The 21,324-nt window shown below is 40.0% G+C and overlaps 1 protein-coding gene across 1 annotated transcript in view; it reads right to left on the bottom strand.

Moving 5' to 3' along the window:
• Positions 1-1,328: 1,328 nt before the first annotated feature.
• Positions 1,329-21,324, bottom strand: part of LOC139473052 (cubilin-like) — a 32,944-nt gene continuing 12,948 nt past the window's right edge. Inside the window, exons 13-26 of the mRNA XM_071255566.1 lie at positions 21,102-21,257; positions 20,741-20,822; positions 18,914-19,044; positions 17,040-17,216; positions 15,508-15,598; positions 13,756-13,889; positions 12,883-13,026; positions 11,290-11,371; positions 9,635-9,765; positions 8,539-8,673; positions 6,742-6,832; positions 6,184-6,302; positions 5,741-5,890; positions 1,329-4,589 (exon numbers count right to left, since the gene is read on the bottom strand). Of these exons, the coding sequence (XP_071111667.1) occupies positions 4,438-4,589; positions 5,741-5,890; positions 6,184-6,302; positions 6,742-6,832; positions 8,539-8,673; positions 9,635-9,765; positions 11,290-11,371; positions 12,883-13,026; positions 13,756-13,889; positions 15,508-15,598; positions 17,040-17,216; positions 18,914-19,044; positions 20,741-20,822; positions 21,102-21,257 (1,775 nt within the window). The 3' untranslated portion in view covers positions 1,329-4,437. The remainder of the gene's footprint in view (positions 4,590-5,740; positions 5,891-6,183; positions 6,303-6,741; positions 6,833-8,538; positions 8,674-9,634; positions 9,766-11,289; positions 11,372-12,882; positions 13,027-13,755; positions 13,890-15,507; positions 15,599-17,039; positions 17,217-18,913; positions 19,045-20,740; positions 20,823-21,101; positions 21,258-21,324) is intronic.

Raw genomic sequence — 21,324 nt, 5'->3', positions numbered from 1 at the left:
TATGTTAATCATAGATTGGGAAGTTCAGCTTCAGGTGATATTTGCTTTCTTCTTTGACAAATTGGCACGTACCTCAGAAAATAGAGATGTAACTATACCTATTGTCACCACGTTCAGTAACTAATAGCCGTGGATGAAGGAAGGATGTTTCTCCTAAAGTTTGTTGTATGGGATAGTGTTTAAAATTAAATATTTTGACAGAATTGAATTTTTTTTTTTTCTGAGATTGCAAACAGTCAAGCACATTCTTTGAGGTTTTGAGAATCCACATATGGCTCCGTGTGTGAGGACCTCGTTGTCGCCGCAATGCAATGTGTAAAGTTGCGTGCCTTGTGCGTGTCAGAAACCTATGATCCCAGATCACCCGATAATGTTGTTTTGGTGTTCGTCAGCACGACACCACTGCACACGCATGAACGGGTGCTTCCGGTTGACCAGGAAATGCTGACACTTTTCACTAACAGCTGATGACATCACAGATTCAAACTAACTTACTTACCCAGTAGGGGCGGTCGGGTAGCCTAGTGGTTAAAGCGTTCGCTCGTCACGCCGAAGGCCCGGGTTCGATTCCCGACATGGGTACAATGTGTGAAGCCCATTTCTGGTGTCACCCGCCGTGATATTGCTGGAATATTGCTAAAAGCGGCGTAAAACCATACTCACTCACACATACCCAGTATTTACGAATGTCATTTTCACAGAGGATAACCTCCCAAAGTTTATGTGTACATTATCCTAATTAAAACACAAGGAATTAAAACGTCAGCTATGTGAGGGGAATGCATAATGGGATTAATTAAGAAATGTCTGTTTTCTCCATGCTGTGTGGCCCAGTGGTCTGTCTATACGTAAGGCGCCGCTTCCCAATTGTCGTGAGATCGAATCCCATATCCTTTTAATCTTAATTCTTGGTCGTGAGTTCGAATCCAATATTAATTTTGAATATACTTCTTGGTCGTGAGTTCGATTCCCATTCTTTTTGTAATAATTCATGGACGAGAATTCGTATCCCATTTCCTTTAAATATTATTTCTTGGTCGCAAGTTCGAACCCTATATTATGTAACTCTAGGACGTAATTTCGTAAAGAGACGACAAATAACTGGATCTTGTGCCCAGGTTCGATGACGTGCGTGTTCCGACGGCGTGGAACGTTGCACATAAGTCAACCATTGGTTTGTCTACTCCAGACTTGATTATGTACAAGCTGAGTTGAAAAGAATGGGACGGAGACCTGGGATTTTTTCGAAATAAATGTTTTTGCAGAAATTGTCTATAATGAAATAACTGTGCTTCAGACTGTTGAAATAAAAACGAAATACATTGTCGCAAGATTTAAAAATATATATTATAATATATTTGCAAACACATACAGGTAAGCAAGTTAAAAAGACTACATTGGGTAATTACACTGTGTCGTTATACCATTGTTTTTATTTTATTTTGCGTACTTTATTTTGGTTATGGTGAAGTGTGCACAGCTTACGCAAATACGTATATTACCTGGAGGTCTGTTATAATTTCAGTCGATCCATTTTCAAAACAAGCGATTGCAGTTCCCCTCAAACAAATTCTTTCTTTGATCACTTACACTTCAACCTGTCTCAAGCTGTAAATCATTAGTCCATTGAACATGCTGAAGGCGTCATGAATGATGATTCACTCATACGCGTAAATGTGTGTTGACATTCAAAAGATCTTTATGCCCGACAGCTGGTGGACAGTGAGCAAGCTACCAGCATCTAAAAATTCACAGTCAATCGCAGAACATAACAAAGGTAAATATATTTCAGAAGTTACAATGATCGACTTCTTCAAATACATCAAATTAACGTAACAAAACCTTGAAATCAGATATTGTCCTTTCACATACGAGACATATACATTATGATTAATCGATGTCTCTAAATAGCGAAAATACAAGTCTCTGGTCTCGTTCGACGAGTGTAGCACCAGGTGTTAACATTTCTACAGACAAATGTAGTTGTTGGTGTCCACGTCTTTATAGACAAGATTAACATCTGTTGTTCACGTCTTCACAGACAAGTGTAGTATCTGGTGTTCACGTCTTCACAGACAAGTGTGGCACCAGGTGTTCACGTTTCTACAGACAAATGTAGCTGTAGCTGTCCACGACTTTACAGACAAGCGTAGCATCAGTTGTTCACATTTCTACAGACAAGTGTAGCATCAGGTGTTCACGTCTTTACGGACAAGTGTAGCATCAGGTGTTCACGTCTTTACGGACAAGTGTAGCATCAGGTGTTCACGCTACTACAGACAAGTGTAGCATCATGTGTTCACGCTACTACAGACAGGTGTAGCATCAGGTGTTCACGCTACTACAGACAGGTATAGCATCTGGTGTTCACGTCTTTACGGACAAGTGTAGCATCAGGTGTTCACGCTACAACAGACAGGTGTAGCATCAGGTGTTCACGTCTTTACGGACAAGTGTAGCACCAGGTGTTCACATTTCTACAGACAAGTGTAGCATCAGGTGTTCACGTCTTGACGGACAAGTGTAGCATCAGGTGTTCACGTCTTTACGGACAAGTGTAGCATCAGGTGTTCACGCTACTACAGACAAGTGTAGCATCATGTGTTCACGCTACTACAGACAGGTATAGCATCTGGTGTTCACGTCTTTACGGACAAGTGTAGCATCAGGTGTTCACGCTACAACAGACAGGTGTAGCATCAGGTGTTCACGTCTTTACGGACACGTGTAGCACCAGGTGTTCACGCTACTACAGACAAGTGTAGCATCAAGTGTTCACGCTACTACAGACATGTGTAGCATCAGGTGTTCACACTACTACAGACAGGTATAGCATCAGGTGTTCACATCTTTACGGACAAGTGTAGCACCAGGTGTTCACGCTACTAAAGACAGGTGTAGCATCAGGTGTTCACGCTACTACAGACAGGTATAGCATCAGGTGTTCACGCTACTACAGACAAGTGTAGCATCAGGTGTTCACGCTACTACAGACAAGTGTAGCATGAGGCGTTCACGCTACTACAGACAAGTGTAGCATCAGGTGTTCACGCTACTACGGACAAGTGTAGCATCAGGTGTTCACGCTACTACAGACAGGTGTAGCATGAGGTGTTCACGCTACTACAGACAAGTGTAGCACCAGGTGTTCACGTTTCCACAGACAAATGTAGCTGTAGGTGTCCACGTCTTTACAGACAAGTGTCGCATCTGGTATTCACGTCTCTCCTGACAAATTCAACACTGGATTCCCTTGCATATATACCATTTGAAATCAATACGCCCCTTACCATATTATCTATTAATGGTCCCGAACTGTTCCTGCTCGACAACTATGAAAATGTGTAATCTACCTATTGGTGTGAGTCTTTCAGCACGATCCATCTCAAAACAAAATGTTGCTGTGACCGTCCACGACTTCACACTAATAGTCTATGATTTCACCTGCTATGGAATAATGTACCTGTCTAAAATACCCAACTCATTAAAATCAGATCTAAGTCAGCGCAGCCGCTACACAATTTAAAAGACGTCTCATTAAAGGTCTCGTCATGCAACCTCAAAAAAGGTAACATGGACATTCAGTACGACAGTTACGGGCTGCAACGGACAAAACCTTCCACAACCCGCGGGATGTACTGCCGTACAATCGCGGCCCCCAATTAGACATTCCACAATATTCTGTTGTTCAGTTTTCAAATTTTGAATTGAGAAGTTTGTGGAAATATCTTTCAGGATGTTGTCTGAAACGGAAATCGCCATGTCGAAATTAGCGCCCTAAGATCAAGAGAGCTACTTTCTGATTGGCTAATGTCGACTTAGTGTTAGTCATTTCTTTGATTGGTCAAAGTTCGCGGAAGGTCACGAGACGAGACCTGTAATGAGATGTTCTCAGAACGTTCGTGTTACGTCCACTAAGACCGCCAGTGAGATATGTCCCTTCTATGTCCGTCTCATATCACTTGCATTTACTTCAAACAAAATGGCGCTCAGTCAAGACGATCTGATTGATAATCGAGATATATACTGTAATAAAACGAATCTTACCCCGCGAAGTGCATCACATCACTTGAGCACCCCCTTAGGTTTGCTAAATATCTGTCGTCGCCCGGTTGGCGGTACACGTGCTTTTCAAATAATGCAATCGACAGTCTGCACTTTGAAATCCATGTGGTTTACGAACCGGATGTCTTGTTTGCGGTTTTGATCAGACTATGCGCCGTAAGTCAAGCCAAATTAACTCCGGAATTCAGGCCTAGTTAGGCAAGGGTGGAAACTGGACTTTTATAGTCAGTTAACGCCCTTGCCGAGGAAGATGTCCTTCAATTTACAATTGCTGTCTCTATTATTTCAATATTAAACAAGATGTAAACGTAAACTGTTCTCCGTATTCTCTCGCATTGGTCATATCTGAATGACATGTACCTTATTAGTTACTCAATGATTGTTCACATACTTTGCTTGAACATTCGCGTTGTTATTTCGAGATTTAAACGGTCTTTTAACACCGATGAATACAGCTGCTCCAATCACTAAAATCACCAGTACACCGCCAACTACACCTCCAATGATGTATCCAAGATTTGATTCTGAAATATCCAAATAAAATACAAGTAGTACTCATACAATGGCGTGTTTTCGTCGTATTTGTTATCCCCTCAAGTCGTCTATCAAAGTGAGTGAATATGGTTTTACGCCGCTTTCAGCAATATTTCAGCATTACTACGGCTGGGGACTCCAGAAATGGGCTTCCCACGTTGTACCCATGTCGGGAATCGAACCTGGGTCTTCGGCGTGACCAGCGAACGCTTTAACCACTAGGCTACCGACCTCCCTTCGTCTATCCAAACGTTAATGTCTGAAAGGGGTTTGGGGTTAAGGCCTTAAGCACCCACGATTATCCATTGTAATATATCTCCATTCTATTATGTTAAATACCCTGGACATATTTGTCACATAGCTTCGTTTTGGAAGTTACGTCACATTCTCTATCTCTTCTCTATCATCTTAGCGCATACTTTCTCTTGCGCATGCGCTTGAAATCAACAACCAATCAAAATTACTCTTCTGAAAGTGAGTTCTCGATATATCAAGTCGAATGAGGAAAAAAATGGGTCCAGGTTATTTATCATTATATCTTAGAAACATAGTATCCCGGAAAGCATCCCTCTCAGAGACCTGACGATGCATGACCGTGTTAAATAGCGTGATTGGGTAAGGGTTATGTGATAGTAGTAGTAATTGTGTAAATCTGGTACGAGAGGTCAACTGTCATGAAACAAATTCTGCCAATATGACAAAGAGAAGACCTCTCTTTTCCCCCTATTTGTTATATATTTCAATAAATATTACTTCCATATTCTGCTTTCAAGGTGATACAAACGCTCTACTGTTGAAAAACAATTTGTGTTTCTCCATCACGTGAAAAGCAACACCCAATACAAAATAAAAGCGATAATATATAAAGAACTACATTCGGTGTCCATCACCTTGTTTCTTTGCTACTTATATTTCACAACGATTAATATTCACACTATTTACGACTGTAAATAATTGAGTCTGTATCAGACAAGACAGTGGTTGATATTATGATCACCGCCACTGAACTTTCAAGTTGTTCTTTCGACAAGCATAGGATACTTGTAATCAATTCTATGCATGAATCCCCATTTCAGAGACTTCACAGATTGTGTCGAGATCCCAACTTCCCATCATCGCCTTATCTACTTAGTAAAAATACCTTTCTCATAGTACTTGATTTGAAACCCCTTGCCAGCGATTTCGTTGTCGTTGCTAAACAATACGATGGTCATTTTTCCTCCAGAACTTTCAAATGATGGCGTCTCTGTGCCACACCACTTTCCAAGAAGTTTGTCTTTCTTTGACGCACCTGGAACAAGTATGTTGCTGTTGTATATGTGTGAGAGAGTGAATGCTTTTTTACACCACAATTAGCATTAATTCCAGTTTTGTAATAACCACTCAAGTAAATGGGTCGAACACACCAGTGGTTGATACGATGACCAAAGTCATGTGATCATTGAATATGATCCAGGTCACGCCGTTTAATCACGATACAGCCTCATTTGCAACTGGTAGCTCTAAAGATTTGTCGCTTTTATTTCATTCGTTACTCATTACTCATTACTTCAATTGCCTGAAGGGTAATTAGATAGTGCTTACCATCGTATGCTTCAGCTCTGTCGTTGACGCAGCCTTCTGACATCTCTATTTGTGACGACATCACTTCAACGACAACTTTTTCTCCGAATGCGTTTAGTGTCCAAGAGAATTCAGCATTCCTGAATAACAAACAAACACTTACTTGTTTGTGCAAATTGCGTGTGAGTGGCGGGTGCACCTGGCGTTATCAGTGCTTTTCAGAAATCCATTCATATAGTTTTCACCACTATTTTGCTTCTTACGCCCAATAGAACCTGTTTTGGCAGATAATTGAGACTAAGCATTCTCTGGCGTTGACGTATATATTTGAAGTAATTACACTATTTTTTAACGCCGCACTCAATATTCCGTCTACATGATGGCGGAATGTACATCGAGTCTGGACCAGGCAAACCAGTGAGTGATCAAAACCAAATCAACGAAACACTGAATTCCCACGGAAAGTTAAGTATATTACCATGTAAGAATAAAACAGTTGCAAAAATAAGAATTCAAACCTTACAAACAATTTTGAAAGAGAAAACGAATTAAGATAAGTCTGAGTGACAATGTACGTACCGTGGATAATTTAAAGGGTAATTTGGAGATGTTAGGATGCTTTTCCTGTCGGAATAAAGGTACTCATCTTGACCCAAGAAACTGGTATAACCTGAAAATAAATCAACATCTGTTATTTGTATAGGTTACATTCATTATTAGGCGTATGTGTTTACCATTGGTGGAGTGTAAGAAGGACAAAGTGCGTTTCTTTACCGCTGCATTGTTAGCTTTATATTGGAGAAAGCCCGAAATGATGCAGGTCTTAAACGTTCACAAATTTGGGGAAGCTCGCGAGCGAGGGTAGAGTGCTGGCAAACCAACAAAATCGGGACGAACTGGGATTCGAACCCACGACCATGAGTTTCTGGCACGCCTGAGGGACGCAACAGAGATCAACGTATTGGACTTTCCAAAACTTTGGCAATGTTGATTATTTATTTGGCAATTTGTACAACGGTGTCATGATGTACAGTTTCACACATAAAAAAGATCTTAAATGTTAAATTAAATGTCAGTTTCGTTCCTTATCACATTAGCTGATAATTTAAAAAAGCCGTTATGACTTCTCTATAGACCACCTCCGTGGCCTAGTGGAGAGAGCGTTTGCCCGGAGAGCGGAAGGTCGGGGGTTCGATCCCGGCCGAGTCACATCAAACGACATTTGAATATGGTACGTATTGTTTCCTTGCTGGCGCTTCGCATTAAGGGGATAAAATAAGAACTGGTACGCTGGGAGTCAGTATACTACGTCAGGGGCATGTAGAACTGCGGCATGGTATCTCAGATGTCAAGCACTATGAAACCGGCATTAGTCCGGACTAGTACGAGCAAAAGCACAAGCACGCAAACACGAACACGCAAACGTACACACATTATCAAGATAGTCGTAAAACCTTTATTGACCCGCACGGGTATGTCTACCTTTCCAGAGAAAGGCTTTGTCAGTTATTACCAACACATAATGCTCGACATATTATAGGTCTTGGTTTATATTTGAAAAAAGTTACCGATATGATATTATATATATATATTATACTGTATATGACGTATGCTAAATCCATGTTGTCTAAAGGAATTGCCGAGCACACTATTATATCGTTTTAGCGCTATTGTTCACTAGGCCAGAAATACTAAATACATTTATGTGATGACTATATATCAAATCTTTACCCATGAAATGAGTGCGTGCTTTGAACAGTATTTCGGTTATATGACGCTAATGCACGTCATATGACTGACATGCACAAGAATCATAATCTCTCGATTTAACATTTACATTGTTAAATCAGATCATCAAAGTTACAAGTGATCTCTCAATTGCCATATAAAATGAGGAGCAAAGGAAACTTAATTGATTTTATCATGTTTGATGTTCAGTTGGAAATATCTTACGTAAGCTATATCATAAGAAAAAATGAACTGTACTGCCACTTAGTCAGCACTTAAAGAATACTTCTACATTGTCCTCAAGATATAATTTGTTTTAAACTTTAAAAAATTGTTTGTTTTTAAAAATATCGCCTAATACACAACTGCTGATGGGTACCTCAGACATCTTATCTATGAAAATTGGCACAAAACATGGTTGGGGCATGTGGTTGCAACTCATATCTTACCCCAGTATTCACTGAACTTATTTATGTTTACACAAAATTACCCCGCCACAGATAACTTTTACAAACTGTTACAGGAGAGGGTGATGGTTAAACAGACATAATCAACTTCAGCAACATTCTTTCAATTTTCTCTGATTACTTTCTATCACATGACAAAAATAGCAGGGGTCATCACAAAAGCATATTTTTATTAACCAACCTGGACTGAAGTCAATATCGAAAGATCCTTGACCTGACAAGGCTGAAGTGATAAAGACATTGTTTCCGAAAATAGAAAGCTCTGATACTTTCCCGCCACAAAAGCGTCCAATTAAAGGGCTTGATGATGATTGACCTGAAAACACAAATTACATTAACATAAACTATCTACTTTGCTTAAAGAAACGTATTATATTGAGATTATCCAAAACATGTTACATTTGTTTCCATGTATGATCCTGTGCGTTCGTATGGAAAGCCTCGTTGTTTCTCGATCAGTCTGTCTCTGTCTATCTGTTTAATTTCGCTCTCTCAGCATCAACGACCTCTCTGTCTCCACATCAACACTCTCTCGAACTTTCTCACTTTTTGATCGATGGCCATGAGATATGGTGATGGCTTGGTGATGGCGTGCTGGCGTACCCTGACATCTTCTCGAGGCAAGTCAGTTAACTGACTATATAAGGCCAGTTTCCACCCCTGTCGAACTGGGCTGGAATTATGGAGTTATATAATGGCTGGACTAACGAGTCGGTCCAAAGTCCATTCAAAATAGCATAATGAGATCGACATCCGGTTCATAAACTGCCGTGCAGCTTTCGGTCGATTGCTTGATTTGCAAAGCATCTGTACCACCAACTCGGCGTCAACATATATTTTCCAAATCCTTTCATGTTTTTAAACAAGGTGGTCACGGGATTTGATGCACATTGCAAAGTAAGACCCGTTTTGTTACAAAATCTAGATCTTGATTATCGATCAAATCGTCTTGACTGGGCGCCGCCATTTTGTTCGAAGCAAATGCGAGTAATATGAGAATATGATTGGTCAATAGGAGGGACATATAAGGGACATAACTCGTATTAGCCACTGGTGGCCCTAGGATCAAGCCCAGAATTTCCAGCCAAGTTCGGCAAGGGTGGAACTTTCAGTCAACTCCTTTGCCTCGGGAAGATGTACCCTGGCGTTGCTTATTATTGATAGGCTGGTCTCCCATGTAGCAGGGATACAGCTGAATGGAATATTCAGGCGTCAAACACTCTCTCTCTTTCTCCCTCCCTCTCACTCAATATTATTGTTCAATCTATATAACATACCATCGTATACCATAATGTAATCCTTTGTACAATTTGGGCTTTGAATTAAAGCAGTCGAATTAATCGTCAGTTTAAGATGTATGTCGTCCATCATCGATGATCTTCTCAACAACCATGAGCAGGAACGGCCTCTGGAAAAGTAGTGAATGTGAAGAAACATATCAATTAGTTAACTCCTACTACGGTAAGTCTGTCAAAAAATATATGGATAAACTGTCGCAAAATGGTTGCAGAATGTTTTCTTGAGGAACTGAGAAATCGGTTTTCACGTGCAAGTCATTGGCTAGTTTATGTCACATGTGTTCATAAATCCTTTAGCTGACGAAGCAATGTTTTGGAAATCGACCTGACAAAAGATACGCGAGAAATAATGCTATTGATGGAAACAAACATAATGACAACGACAACGTCTCGCAAATTCTGCTTCTGCGAATGTGCTGCATCACGACTGCAGCTACGTACAGAATAATCATTTTTGTAACCTTACATGAATATCATTGTTTACCTATCACTTGTAGCTTCGATAAATGTGAGTGAGTGAGTAAAATGTGGTTAACGCTACTGTGAACAGTGTTCATGTTATATCACAGCATGTCATCTTGTTGTTGGAGAAACGTCGTAAGTGATGCCAGTCTCAGACGTTTACCACTTTCATAAAACCCACGAGCTCGGGGATGGTGCTGACAAACCTAGAAACATAGTCGGGGTGAACCGGGATTCGAACCCATAATCATAGGTTTCTGGCGTGTCAAAGAGACGCAGTTCTGCCATGCCTCCAGATGTGGAACGAAGGCAGAGGGTGGTGCATGACTGGATCTGTTTCGGAAAATTGTTATGGTGTTTATAACGTTATAAGATACCCTTAGGTCTATTGACAATATGATGCCGGTTAGAGTGAAACAACGACTTTTTCGTCAGAGAGAGAACTGACCAGGGCGGCACCATTGATAGCCACTAGCACATTGTCAATCCTCTAAACGAGGCTCTGACATATGACATTGTACTATCATGAGTTTAATATATCATAATCACCACACATTAGATCTTTTTGCATGAACAATGCAATGTATTTGAGCTCACTCTGTGCAGCCCACAACAGACACTTCACAATAGCTAGAATCTCCATGACCTCGATCATACATTTTTTTATTCTCTCGTGGATGTATGTCCTGGTCTTGTATCACCCTCAACAGGGCACATCTTGCGATAACACATCTTGATTGTCAGTGATTCATTCATTATTCAGCAAATAATCTTAATTTGTCCTCTAACACCCAAAGGAATTTGTTTCGGTAGATACTCGGACTGAATATTCTCTATCGCTGATGTTTTCTATTAACTACATTTGACATTGTGACATATGTCGGACAAGAAGTGATTGAACCGTATGTGTGGTATACCAAGCGTTGTACGAGGCTACTGGCCTATGGCGCATAGGATACAATCGGGCAGCAGTAGAATTCACTCAACTTGCATTGGGATAACCCGACAATCCACTGTTTTTCGCTCATTCAATTGGGAAATACATGACAAGATTGTGATCCATTCAACAAATCAGTTTTCAGGAATTACAATGAACAAACAATTATTAGACTGATATTCGAAGTGGAATTATGTTCCCAGATGTGAACACGGTTTATCCAGATTATACTTACTTCACTGGTCCCTCCACACTTCCAGGAAACTTAATTGAACCGTAATAGCCGATGTCTTTTACATGATCACAAGACAACGGATCTGAAAAAAATATGTGTATCGCTAGTAGTCATCATCTTTTCTAGAAGACATCAACTCATACATATACACACGAAAAGAAGTTCAGACTAACAGGTTATTTATTAATAATAATTCTCGACGAAACACATGTATTTTTATTCACCAAAGTGACATCGTCTTACTGGAATACAGAAACCGAAAGTGATTATATTGTGAAACATTTTGATGCTGTTCCATTGCAGTAGTTATTTGAGTAAAGTATTCATTCAGCTGCTTCCTCGTCTTCTTTGTGTAAAATAAGGTGACCCAGGACCTACGATTATTCGTAACGTTCACAACGTCCCTTCACCAAAAGTCCTTTGCATATATAGAGGGCACGGTGGCCCAGTGGTCTAAGGCTCCGCTAAGAGTTGCAATCCCTTCGGCACGACAGAAACCTATGGTTCGGCCCGATGATGTTTCTAGGTTTGTCAGCACCATACCCGTGCTCGTGAGTTTCCCCAAAGCGGTAAACGACTAAGACCTGCATTATTTCGGGCTTTCCTCACCCATGACACGCCATGATCGTAACTGGAATACTGTTCGAAGCGGCGTTAAACCCAACTCACTCATTCACTTTTGGTATAAAATGAAGTGACCCGATCATTTTAGAGGAACATACAACGTATTACAACAATTAAAAACTAAATCAATGGCATATGTAGAATCTGGCGTTATGTTGATGGTCGGGATACTTCAAAAGGTGTACATGTAAAGATACACAGAGTATGTACATGTACATGTAATGTATTATTACTGAGTGAGTTGATAAAACAATTACTGTTGTATCACTTCGCACAGAGAAAAGTTTTTATGATGAACCTACAAGGTATGGCCTCGACACTTGACAGACCAAGCAAGGATATTGGACATCTTCCCAAGGCAAAGAAGTTAACTGACTTTATAAAACCAGTTGCCAGCCTTGGCTGGAATTATGGAGTTATACATTGGCTGGACTAACGAGTCCAGCCATAATCCAATCATAATTTCGGAACGAAATCGATGTCCGGTTCTTAAACTGCCAAGCAGATTTCGGTCCATTACAGGATTTGCAAAGCATGTCAATCGCCAACTCGGCGTCAACGGATATTTTCCAAAAATGTTCATGTTTTTAATCAAGGTGCTCACGTGATGTGATGCACATTGCGAAGTAAGACCCGTTATATTACAATGTAGATTTTGATTATCGATCAGATCGTCTTGACTTTTGTTTGAAGCAAAATGCAAGTGATATGAGGAGTGGAATCTGATTGGTCAATAGGACCATTAGTTCGGCAAGGGTGGAAACTGGACTTTCAGTTAACTCCCTTGCCTCGGGAAGATGATCTTGGATTCATTACGGGATGGTTCTGGCACGACTTCAAGTGGGCCACACTTACGCGTTTGTTCAGCCGTGGTTAATGCATGTACCTCCGATATTGCTGCGTGAACACGCATACATTGAATTATCTTTAATCTTTAATAAATGATAAACAATTATTTTGTGTAGTTACCTGCTGTTTGGGTGTACTGAAGACTGAATGCATTGGCTTCACTAAATGCTTCTAGTACCACTGTCATTTTGTTTTTGGTGCTCTGGTGTTGCATCAAAGCCTGGTTATGACATTCTTCGACGTAGTTACTGTCGTTGCCATCACCTGAAACAAGCGGCTAAATGAACACAATACTTGTGTAAAAGCAATATTAACAAATGCTAAGATAAACATTTCCATTTGGTCCGACCATTTGATAATCTTAAACTGTCATGGGAGTTTTGTTTTACAAAGGTGTTCTCTAAAATAAAATAAAAACCTACTTTGCTCACAGGTTGTAAGAACAAAATGGTAAAATGGTCCTGCTAGGTTACTCCTCCTCTAGAGAATAAATGCCAAATGAAGCACTGATTGCACAGCGGTGGATCCAGAGGGTGTAGCGTGTGGTGGGTTTGGGTGGGTTGGGGTGGGGTGGGTGGTCTGTGGGTGCTTTACATCTGATGATATTTTGTATGCGCATTGCTAACCATTGTAACATGTTGATTTGTTTCATAGAGTAAAATTTAAAATGGTATACAGAAAGTGTTTGTGATTTTGTGGGTACGTTCTTGGATGGACATCTCACCCAAAGTCACTATATTTGTTCATTAAATTAACATATTTAGTCGTGCAAGAGACTGTGGGGTAGCCGGCGGTTGAAGCGTTTGCTCGACACGCTGATGGGCCAGATTTTGGTTTGCCACATGGATACAATGTGTGAAACCCGTTTCAGATGTTCACCGCCGTTATATTCCTTGAATATTTTTAAAAGCGGCATAAAACCATGCTCACTCACCGAAGTATGTCGTGCTCGTATCAATCTAGTACATATCACATAAATATATGTCTACTCACCGTCGTATATTCTCAAGTAAGTAAGACCACAACTATAAGGATAAGGACGTTCAAGCAGTTGAAAGTCAGTTGTGATGAGCCGTACCATCTTGGTACTATCTGTTGCTGTAATGGTCCATGAACAATTTAAGAACCTGGTGAAAAAAGTCATTCAACATTAGACATGAAAAATTACATACGTCCTTGTAACATGCAGTTATAACATAATAATAGTGGTGCGACACAGTACATGTTGCTCATCGGAATAGGTAGTTATTTAACAGTTCAAAAGTCAAGTTGCTGTCAGCCTTCGGACCGTGAAAGAAAGAGGACCAACTGACAGAAAGTACATTTTACTAGATATGTAACAATGGATAGATCGGCGGCGCGACGGAGTGGCGACTGAGATTCTATAGGACTTTAAAAAAAGCCGAAATTGTCGGCCGCAAAAAATACATTGTTGCAAAATGATTATGACTTGACTCGCCGTTTATACGGCGTGGCATGGTCCGAATTAATCTCCTCCAAAACAATTTGATGGAGTCTTGTTCTCTTGCAGCTCTGCTGTCCTTCGACGTCGGCCTTAGATTTTGGCGTACATGTCCTAGGCGTGATGTCTGGGGTAAATGTCAGGACTCATGTTTGGTCATTGCATTCTGGTGATGTTTTGCTGCTGGAGGTAGTTAGTTATAATGCGTGCGCGGTGGGCACGTGCGTTAACGTCTTGAAAGCCGAAAGGTCGCCCAGCATGGCGCGTAAACGGAACTATTGGCGTCAGTATCGGCAATACTCTCCAATGCGTTCTGGCAGTCAGAGTGATCCCGCCTATATTATTACAGACCCACCCCCTTACTTTCATATTTCCTTATGTTGACGTTCGAATGACGTTCGTAAGAACGCCCTCGCCTTTCCAAAACGTCCAGAGTGAATCTTGACTCATCCGAATACATTACACGAGACCACCGGCGATTCCCATGATTTCCACGCTCTAAACACCATTGGCGTCTGGCCAGAATGTGTCAATTTGTTAACGGTGGTACAACACGTGGTGGCCGAACCTGCAGATTAGCAGCATGCATCGTATGGACAGTAGCTTGATCTCCGGTGGCCTTGCGCCACTGAACTGAGTTTTGATTGTCTGTTTGGGCTCGATTTCGTATCGCCTGATTTCTGATTAATCGATCATGGACCTGTGTTGTTGGCCTAGGAAGCCATATGCAGGACCGATTAGGAACATTTTGTGTCCGCAGGAACCTATTCACAGACGGAGACACATTGAACGTATTGGCTACCTCTTGCTGAGTTAGGCCAGTTTGAAGAATGTCAATATCCCTTTGGAGTTCTTCACGTTGTAGACGACGAACAAACGAAAACTAGCAATACTAATGTCTCAGAGCGATTTGACCACCTATCACTGAAGAGTCAAACTCAAGAATGACCAGGGGGAATTGCATAATCCATGTGCAATGTTTTGGGTGTGTTGGACCGTTAGTGTTGGTTCCAAAACCGTTTTATCTCTAGCAGTCATTTTTCAAAGCTTATCTTTCTTCTGACGACAATCACAACATTTATATTTCATGATCCCGTACCTCTAATGGAGAGTATGTAACAGTGTTGTACCAGTATAATCACCATACTTGATTTGTTTACATTGCAGTAAATGTGCGACGAGCGTAAGCAGGCTTGGCATTCTGGTGAGTTAAAACTATAACTTTAGATGCCAAAAAGGCAATAGGAACAAGTGAAGTTTAAATAATTAAAAAAGAGGCCTACCCTGTATAATTGTTTGGATAATTTGGTGATGTAATGTTCTGAACTTCATCAGTCGCAATCAGTGACCCGCCACAGGGAGACACAAATTCATCTGAATTACAAAACAAATAGTTATTAAAGTATGCATAACTTTAACATAAAACTTATAACTCTTCTGCTGCAGTTATATGTGTATAGCATAAATACAGAATCTGCAGATATATGAACAATTATATATTAATTATATCGTTTAAACGGAGACTGGAGTGGTCCAATTTTCTATCGCATCCTATATGATTAAACATTTTCAAATCCCCGTTTGGTCACTGTAAATTCAAAATGTATCATATACATTCACTGATCACCTGAGCAATACCCACATTACACATAGGCAATTGCAATGACCCTGCTCGAGGCAAGTCACTAATTTGTGTCTAGACATTATCTTCGTTCGAAATGCTCCCAACTGATAAAAGAAACTTATTTGAATATGTTATTATAATACATGTATTCTAATACATATGTCCACTTTCGGGCTAAAATGATGTTGTGATTCTATTTCGTTCAGTTTTCATTTCCTCGGTCACTGATATTTCAAATATGATACAAAAGCTTTTATACAACAGTACTTTAAAACAGTAAATTTTGGTATGTTATATCAATAGACCCGGTAACAATATGTTATCAGATGTAGTTTTAACTTTTCAAACGTTTGTGAGAAACTTAGACGCAATAAATACAATGTGATAGGATGGTTTTGTCTGGGCCATTGCCTTTGTAAATCAGAGGAGCATTCATTCCTTTATGTGACTTCTTATTCCTGGTCTGAGTGAGAAAGTGAACAAGTGAGTGAATGCTGTTTTACACCGCAATCAGCAACATGTTTAAGCTATATGTATAAGTCGACAAGACTACCTGTAAGTGATTGAGACGCAGCAAAGTGGTGACTGGCTGCATGAGGAAAGCTGTCGGACTACATTACCATATAATCAGCCAGTTATAACAATATCATCTTCCCGAGGCACTGGAGTTAACTTAAAGTCCAGTTTCCACCCTTCCCGAACTAGGCTGGAATTTCTGGGCACGATCGTAGGACCACCTGTGGCTATTACGAGTTATGTCCTTTCTATGTCCCTCCTTATTGACCAATTAGATTCCACTTCTCATCGATTTCGTTACGCGATTATGATTGGACTATGGATAGACTCGTTAGTCCAGCTAATATGTAACTCCATAATTTCCAGCCTAGTTCGGCAAGGATGGAGACTGGCCTTATTATAGTCAGTTAATTCCTTGCCTTGAGTAATTAATATAACCACCCTGTTAGTCAAAGTTTATTGTACGACATGCATGTGGGCCCTTCTTGTATACTACCCCAGGAACACCCAAATGGAATAATTATTCCCATTGACCCACCAAATGGATAGTGTTACAATTATCGTCAATATTCCACGGGTTTGTGAACACAACGTTCTTCCATCGCCTGTGAATACATACTCTTAGGAGGTGGACTCGGTGTTAGAGTCATTGAAGCAATGAAAGGTTTACATTACCCGCAAATATTCCTTCCAAATATCTCATCCGGAAGCTGCTGTTTGTTGTTGCTTGTGTACTGTGGAATTGGACAAACATGAAGAACTTTGGGCTCACGAACGTCGGCAGTTCCTTACCACAGAACCGGAAATTTTGAGTGTTGATGGACTTGAGTGGTATGGATGTGTTGTACCACCCTATAAAACACAGACAATCATGCAAGATATCATCTGTATAGAGTAAGTGATATATTATGTTTTCAGTAACATTCACGTTGCAATGTGCATCATGCAGCCTGTACGTAATCGAGTCAGGCAATTAAATGCTTGAGAGCGTAAGTCAGCGTCAGCGGAGTAAAACCTCCGAGATCTGATGGCGTGTCCGTGCAATTCTACTCCGCGATAAGCTCCTACTCGGTATCCCATCATACAGGCTCAAGTTTTATACTTCTCCTTCGTACCAATACGCTGTTCACTATGGATCTCTCTTCCTCAAATCAGCTCCTACTCTGTCATGTTCAAGTTAAGACTAAAGACATATATCCTTGAACGTTACAAGTTAATATCCATTCACGTATTTCACGCATTCACGTTTATTTTCAGATTAAAATAAATAAATATTAAAATACCGTCCAGCAGTACAGAACTATCACGAAAATCAACACTGACATTCAGATTATGTCCCACATCCTTGGCTCGTTTAAGAAAACTGTGGAATGTCTTGTTTTCATCATGAGTCTTGATATGCTTCACAAGAGGATCATCAGACAAATAAATATATTAAGTATTATCATTATTATTATTTTATTATTATTATTATTATTAACAATTTGTTACCTTAAAGAAAAACGTTGTTTTTTAGAATAATAACATCATATTGTGATTTCTGTAGATACATTCAAATTCGTACATGTTGCACTACATTGTTTTGTATATCATCAAGAGAGGCAAACAACAAAGTTGAGTTTTCAGTGGAACAGTTAACCGCTTACAACATTAATTAGTCATGTGACGTCATAACCTATAGCCCAGTCATGGGTTTTACCGGGAACACGTGTGGCCCAGTCGTCTAAGGCGCCGCGAGTCGCTGTGCAGAGTTGCGTCCCTTGGGCACGCCAGAAACCTATGATTGTGGGTTCGAGTCCAGGTTCACCCCAATTACGTTTCCAGGTTTATGAGCACCATACCCGTGCTCGTGGGTTTCACCGAAGTGGTAAACGTCTGAGACCTGCATCACTTTGGGCTGTCTTCCCACATTAAGCTGACACGCGATATAACTGGAATACTGTTAAAAGCGGCGTTAAACTTAACTCACTCACTCACTCGCTCACTCATGGGTTTTACGTCAGTGGTAAACGTCTGTGGCCTTCACTTCGGCCTTTCCACCTGCATCTAACTGACACGCCGTGATATACCTTGAATACTGTTCAAAGCCGCAAACCCAACTCATTCACCAACTGATTCCCTACGTGTTTATAGTTGTATGTACCTTAAGCTTCACAGATGAAAAATATAGACGCCAGATTGTGGACGTTGTAGTAGATCTCTAAGACAGACAGACAGTGTGAATGTAATGCTATATACGTTAGTCCGCGGTAGAGAGTTCGTTATGTAAGTAAATTTTATATGATAATATACAGGAGATAAATCGGGGATTATGTAATTGTTCGTGGTATCCGTTTGTTCGTTCTATCCGTGTTCGTTATATCCGAGTTCTACTGTAGGATACATCACACAACACAATGTCAAACGAAGATAAATCCGCCAAATACAACAATATGATACATTCCTTGCATAAAACAGTGTAGCGGGAATCTATAACACGATCATACGTTATATTGCGAGTTAAAGGATCCACCAGAAGTGGTTAAAATGAAGTAAGGAAATTCACTCACCGTCATGTACTGTTATGTAGTCACTCGTACACTCGCCACTTACTCGTTCAGGGAGATTTAACTCCAGCACTTCGAGTTTGTTTCTGGTATCAATGCCGGCACTTATTTTGTACGACGTACAGCTAGAAACACTGAAATTAAAAGATTTTACATCATTGGTTCGGTCTTGTCCTGGATCCATATGGAATAAATAACTCGTTATCATGTATTGTCAAATATTACTTTTCATTGCTGGTTCTAAGCTTACACTATTGGTCAAGCAAAGTCAAAGTTGGATTTAATGTTACTTTATATAAAGCTTTTTCATGATTACCTTGGAATGTGAAATAAAAGTTATTTCCAAAGGATAATATCTTATCCAAAGAATTGGAAAGATTGCTTAAAGTTTACTTATGGACATTTTGGAAAGATCAATATTTCACTCAAGGTTGTCAATGGTTCGATCCCCGGTCGCGTCATACCAAAATATCGTTATAAGATGGTACTTTATGTTACCCGGGGCTCGGCATTCATGGGATAAAAAAGGGGATAAAACACGGGCTGGTCGGTTCAGGGTTAGTTTACTATACTTTGTCTGAGTGGGGTGTCTGTGTGGGCAAACACGATGAAACTCGCACCGTCCGTTTGTTTTCCAAACATACATAGGTGTACATACAAGTATAATGACAAATGATTCAGCTTATTTTTGGTACACTTAAACTAATTTGTAGGGTTAATAAACATTTGGTCAAAAGTGTAACTACTATTTTCATCAGAGATTATTCAACTTTACAAATTTACTATAATTGGAACTTAATAGTGCAGTCACAAGACACGTTTTACAAACGAAACTAAATAATTATACACCAGTATGATCCCATAAAAGCCGGGGCATACTTAACAACGCCTCACGTTTTACTAATGGAACGTGGTGAGTGGTTATTCAGTACGTAAGGGACCAACAATTTGCTATTCGGAGAGGGAGGTAGGGCGTCAGGGAGGATTTTATTGAAACAAATAATAAAAAAAACAAAACTGAATAAAAGAATTTTGCTTCAGACTTTGGAAAAAAAGGAAATTGCTTGGCACAACAATTACATTGTTCAAGGTGTTTCTTACACAACAAAACATTCAGGCTCAAAATTATAAATACAAAATATATAATAATATGGTTTTGCATTTTTCGCGACAGATATCCTGAACATTGATTTCTATTTATATTTGGTTAACTTATATATCACAGGAATGTATCCTCGTCGTCTTTCATCTTTACTCTTGCCGTTTTGTTCTTCTAGCAGTAATTACTCAAAATATCAATAACATTCTCAAATTGGATAATTTCCAACATATACATCTGAATAAATTACATGAACTATTTAATTGAGATGGCATCAGGAAGTCGGCAGCTCTCACGAGCTTTACGGTTGTAGTTTCAAAGTGGCGACTTCCACTTCAGACTGCGCCTTGTTAATATCTTGACTTCACAAAGGAAATGTAAAGTGTAATATGTGGCTGAGATAGTATGGCAGTACCTTCCACTATGGGAAGGCTCTTCCGTTTCAAATGTCCAGCATGCCATGTCCATATGTAGCATCACAGCCCGTTCAGATACCACTAAGATATATTTTTATTGAGATGGCATAGTTTCTCACATAGTTTTACCCCGAACCCGATCCCGTTAGTCGCCTTTTACGACAAGCATAATCGCCTTTTACGGCAAGCAAGGGTTGCTGAAGACCTATTCTACCCTGGATCTTCACGGGTGTATGAACGGGGTACGGACTAACGGTGTTTCAATAACATCAGTACATTTGTAAAGTCTTTTTTTTCTAGATTAAAACTACAAACCCTGGGAAAGAATTCGGGTAGTTCGGCGAGGTGATGTAGGAATATGTGTATGTAGATTCAAAGCTATCGATGCATCCCATACCTGTTTGAAAGACAACAAAACTAAATTATATTTGTGGACTCGCACAGCCATGAATTGACCGGCATTGAAAGAAAGTAACTGTTACATTAATTTCTATGACATTTATACATTTGCAAAAAGAGAGAACTGTATCTTTTTTTACACTTATTTGGAATAGGAATTTGTAACAATTATTCGAATTGCTGTTTATGAACACAATGTTTGCTACGTTAACATTTGGCGAACTGTCGAACTCATACGTAAAATTTACTAAGATTGTTTTCAAATAAACAAACTTACGAGTTGAGTCTTGTGTATATCTGACGTTGAATCCTCTTCCGTTATTGGAGTCGTCAGTGTTGAAGACAAGAGTCATCACATTCCCTGTGCTTTGTAACCTGTAACCGTTCATTTGCCCACACCAAGTTCCCAGAAGAGGACTTGCAGAACTGCCCCCTGTTAACAATTTAGAAGTACCTAACTATAACTTACATTTTTGTTTTGTACGTAAGTCATGTTGCGA

Source organism: Haliotis cracherodii, unplaced genomic scaffold, assembly GCF_022045235.1.
Source record: "Haliotis cracherodii isolate W230 unplaced genomic scaffold, xgHalCrac1.p SCAF_1, whole genome shotgun sequence".
NCBI lineage: Eukaryota > Metazoa > Mollusca > Gastropoda > Lepetellida > Haliotidae > Haliotis > Haliotis cracherodii.
Note: the sequence above shows the minus strand (reverse complement) of the source record. Positions and strands in the feature narration are given on the sequence as shown.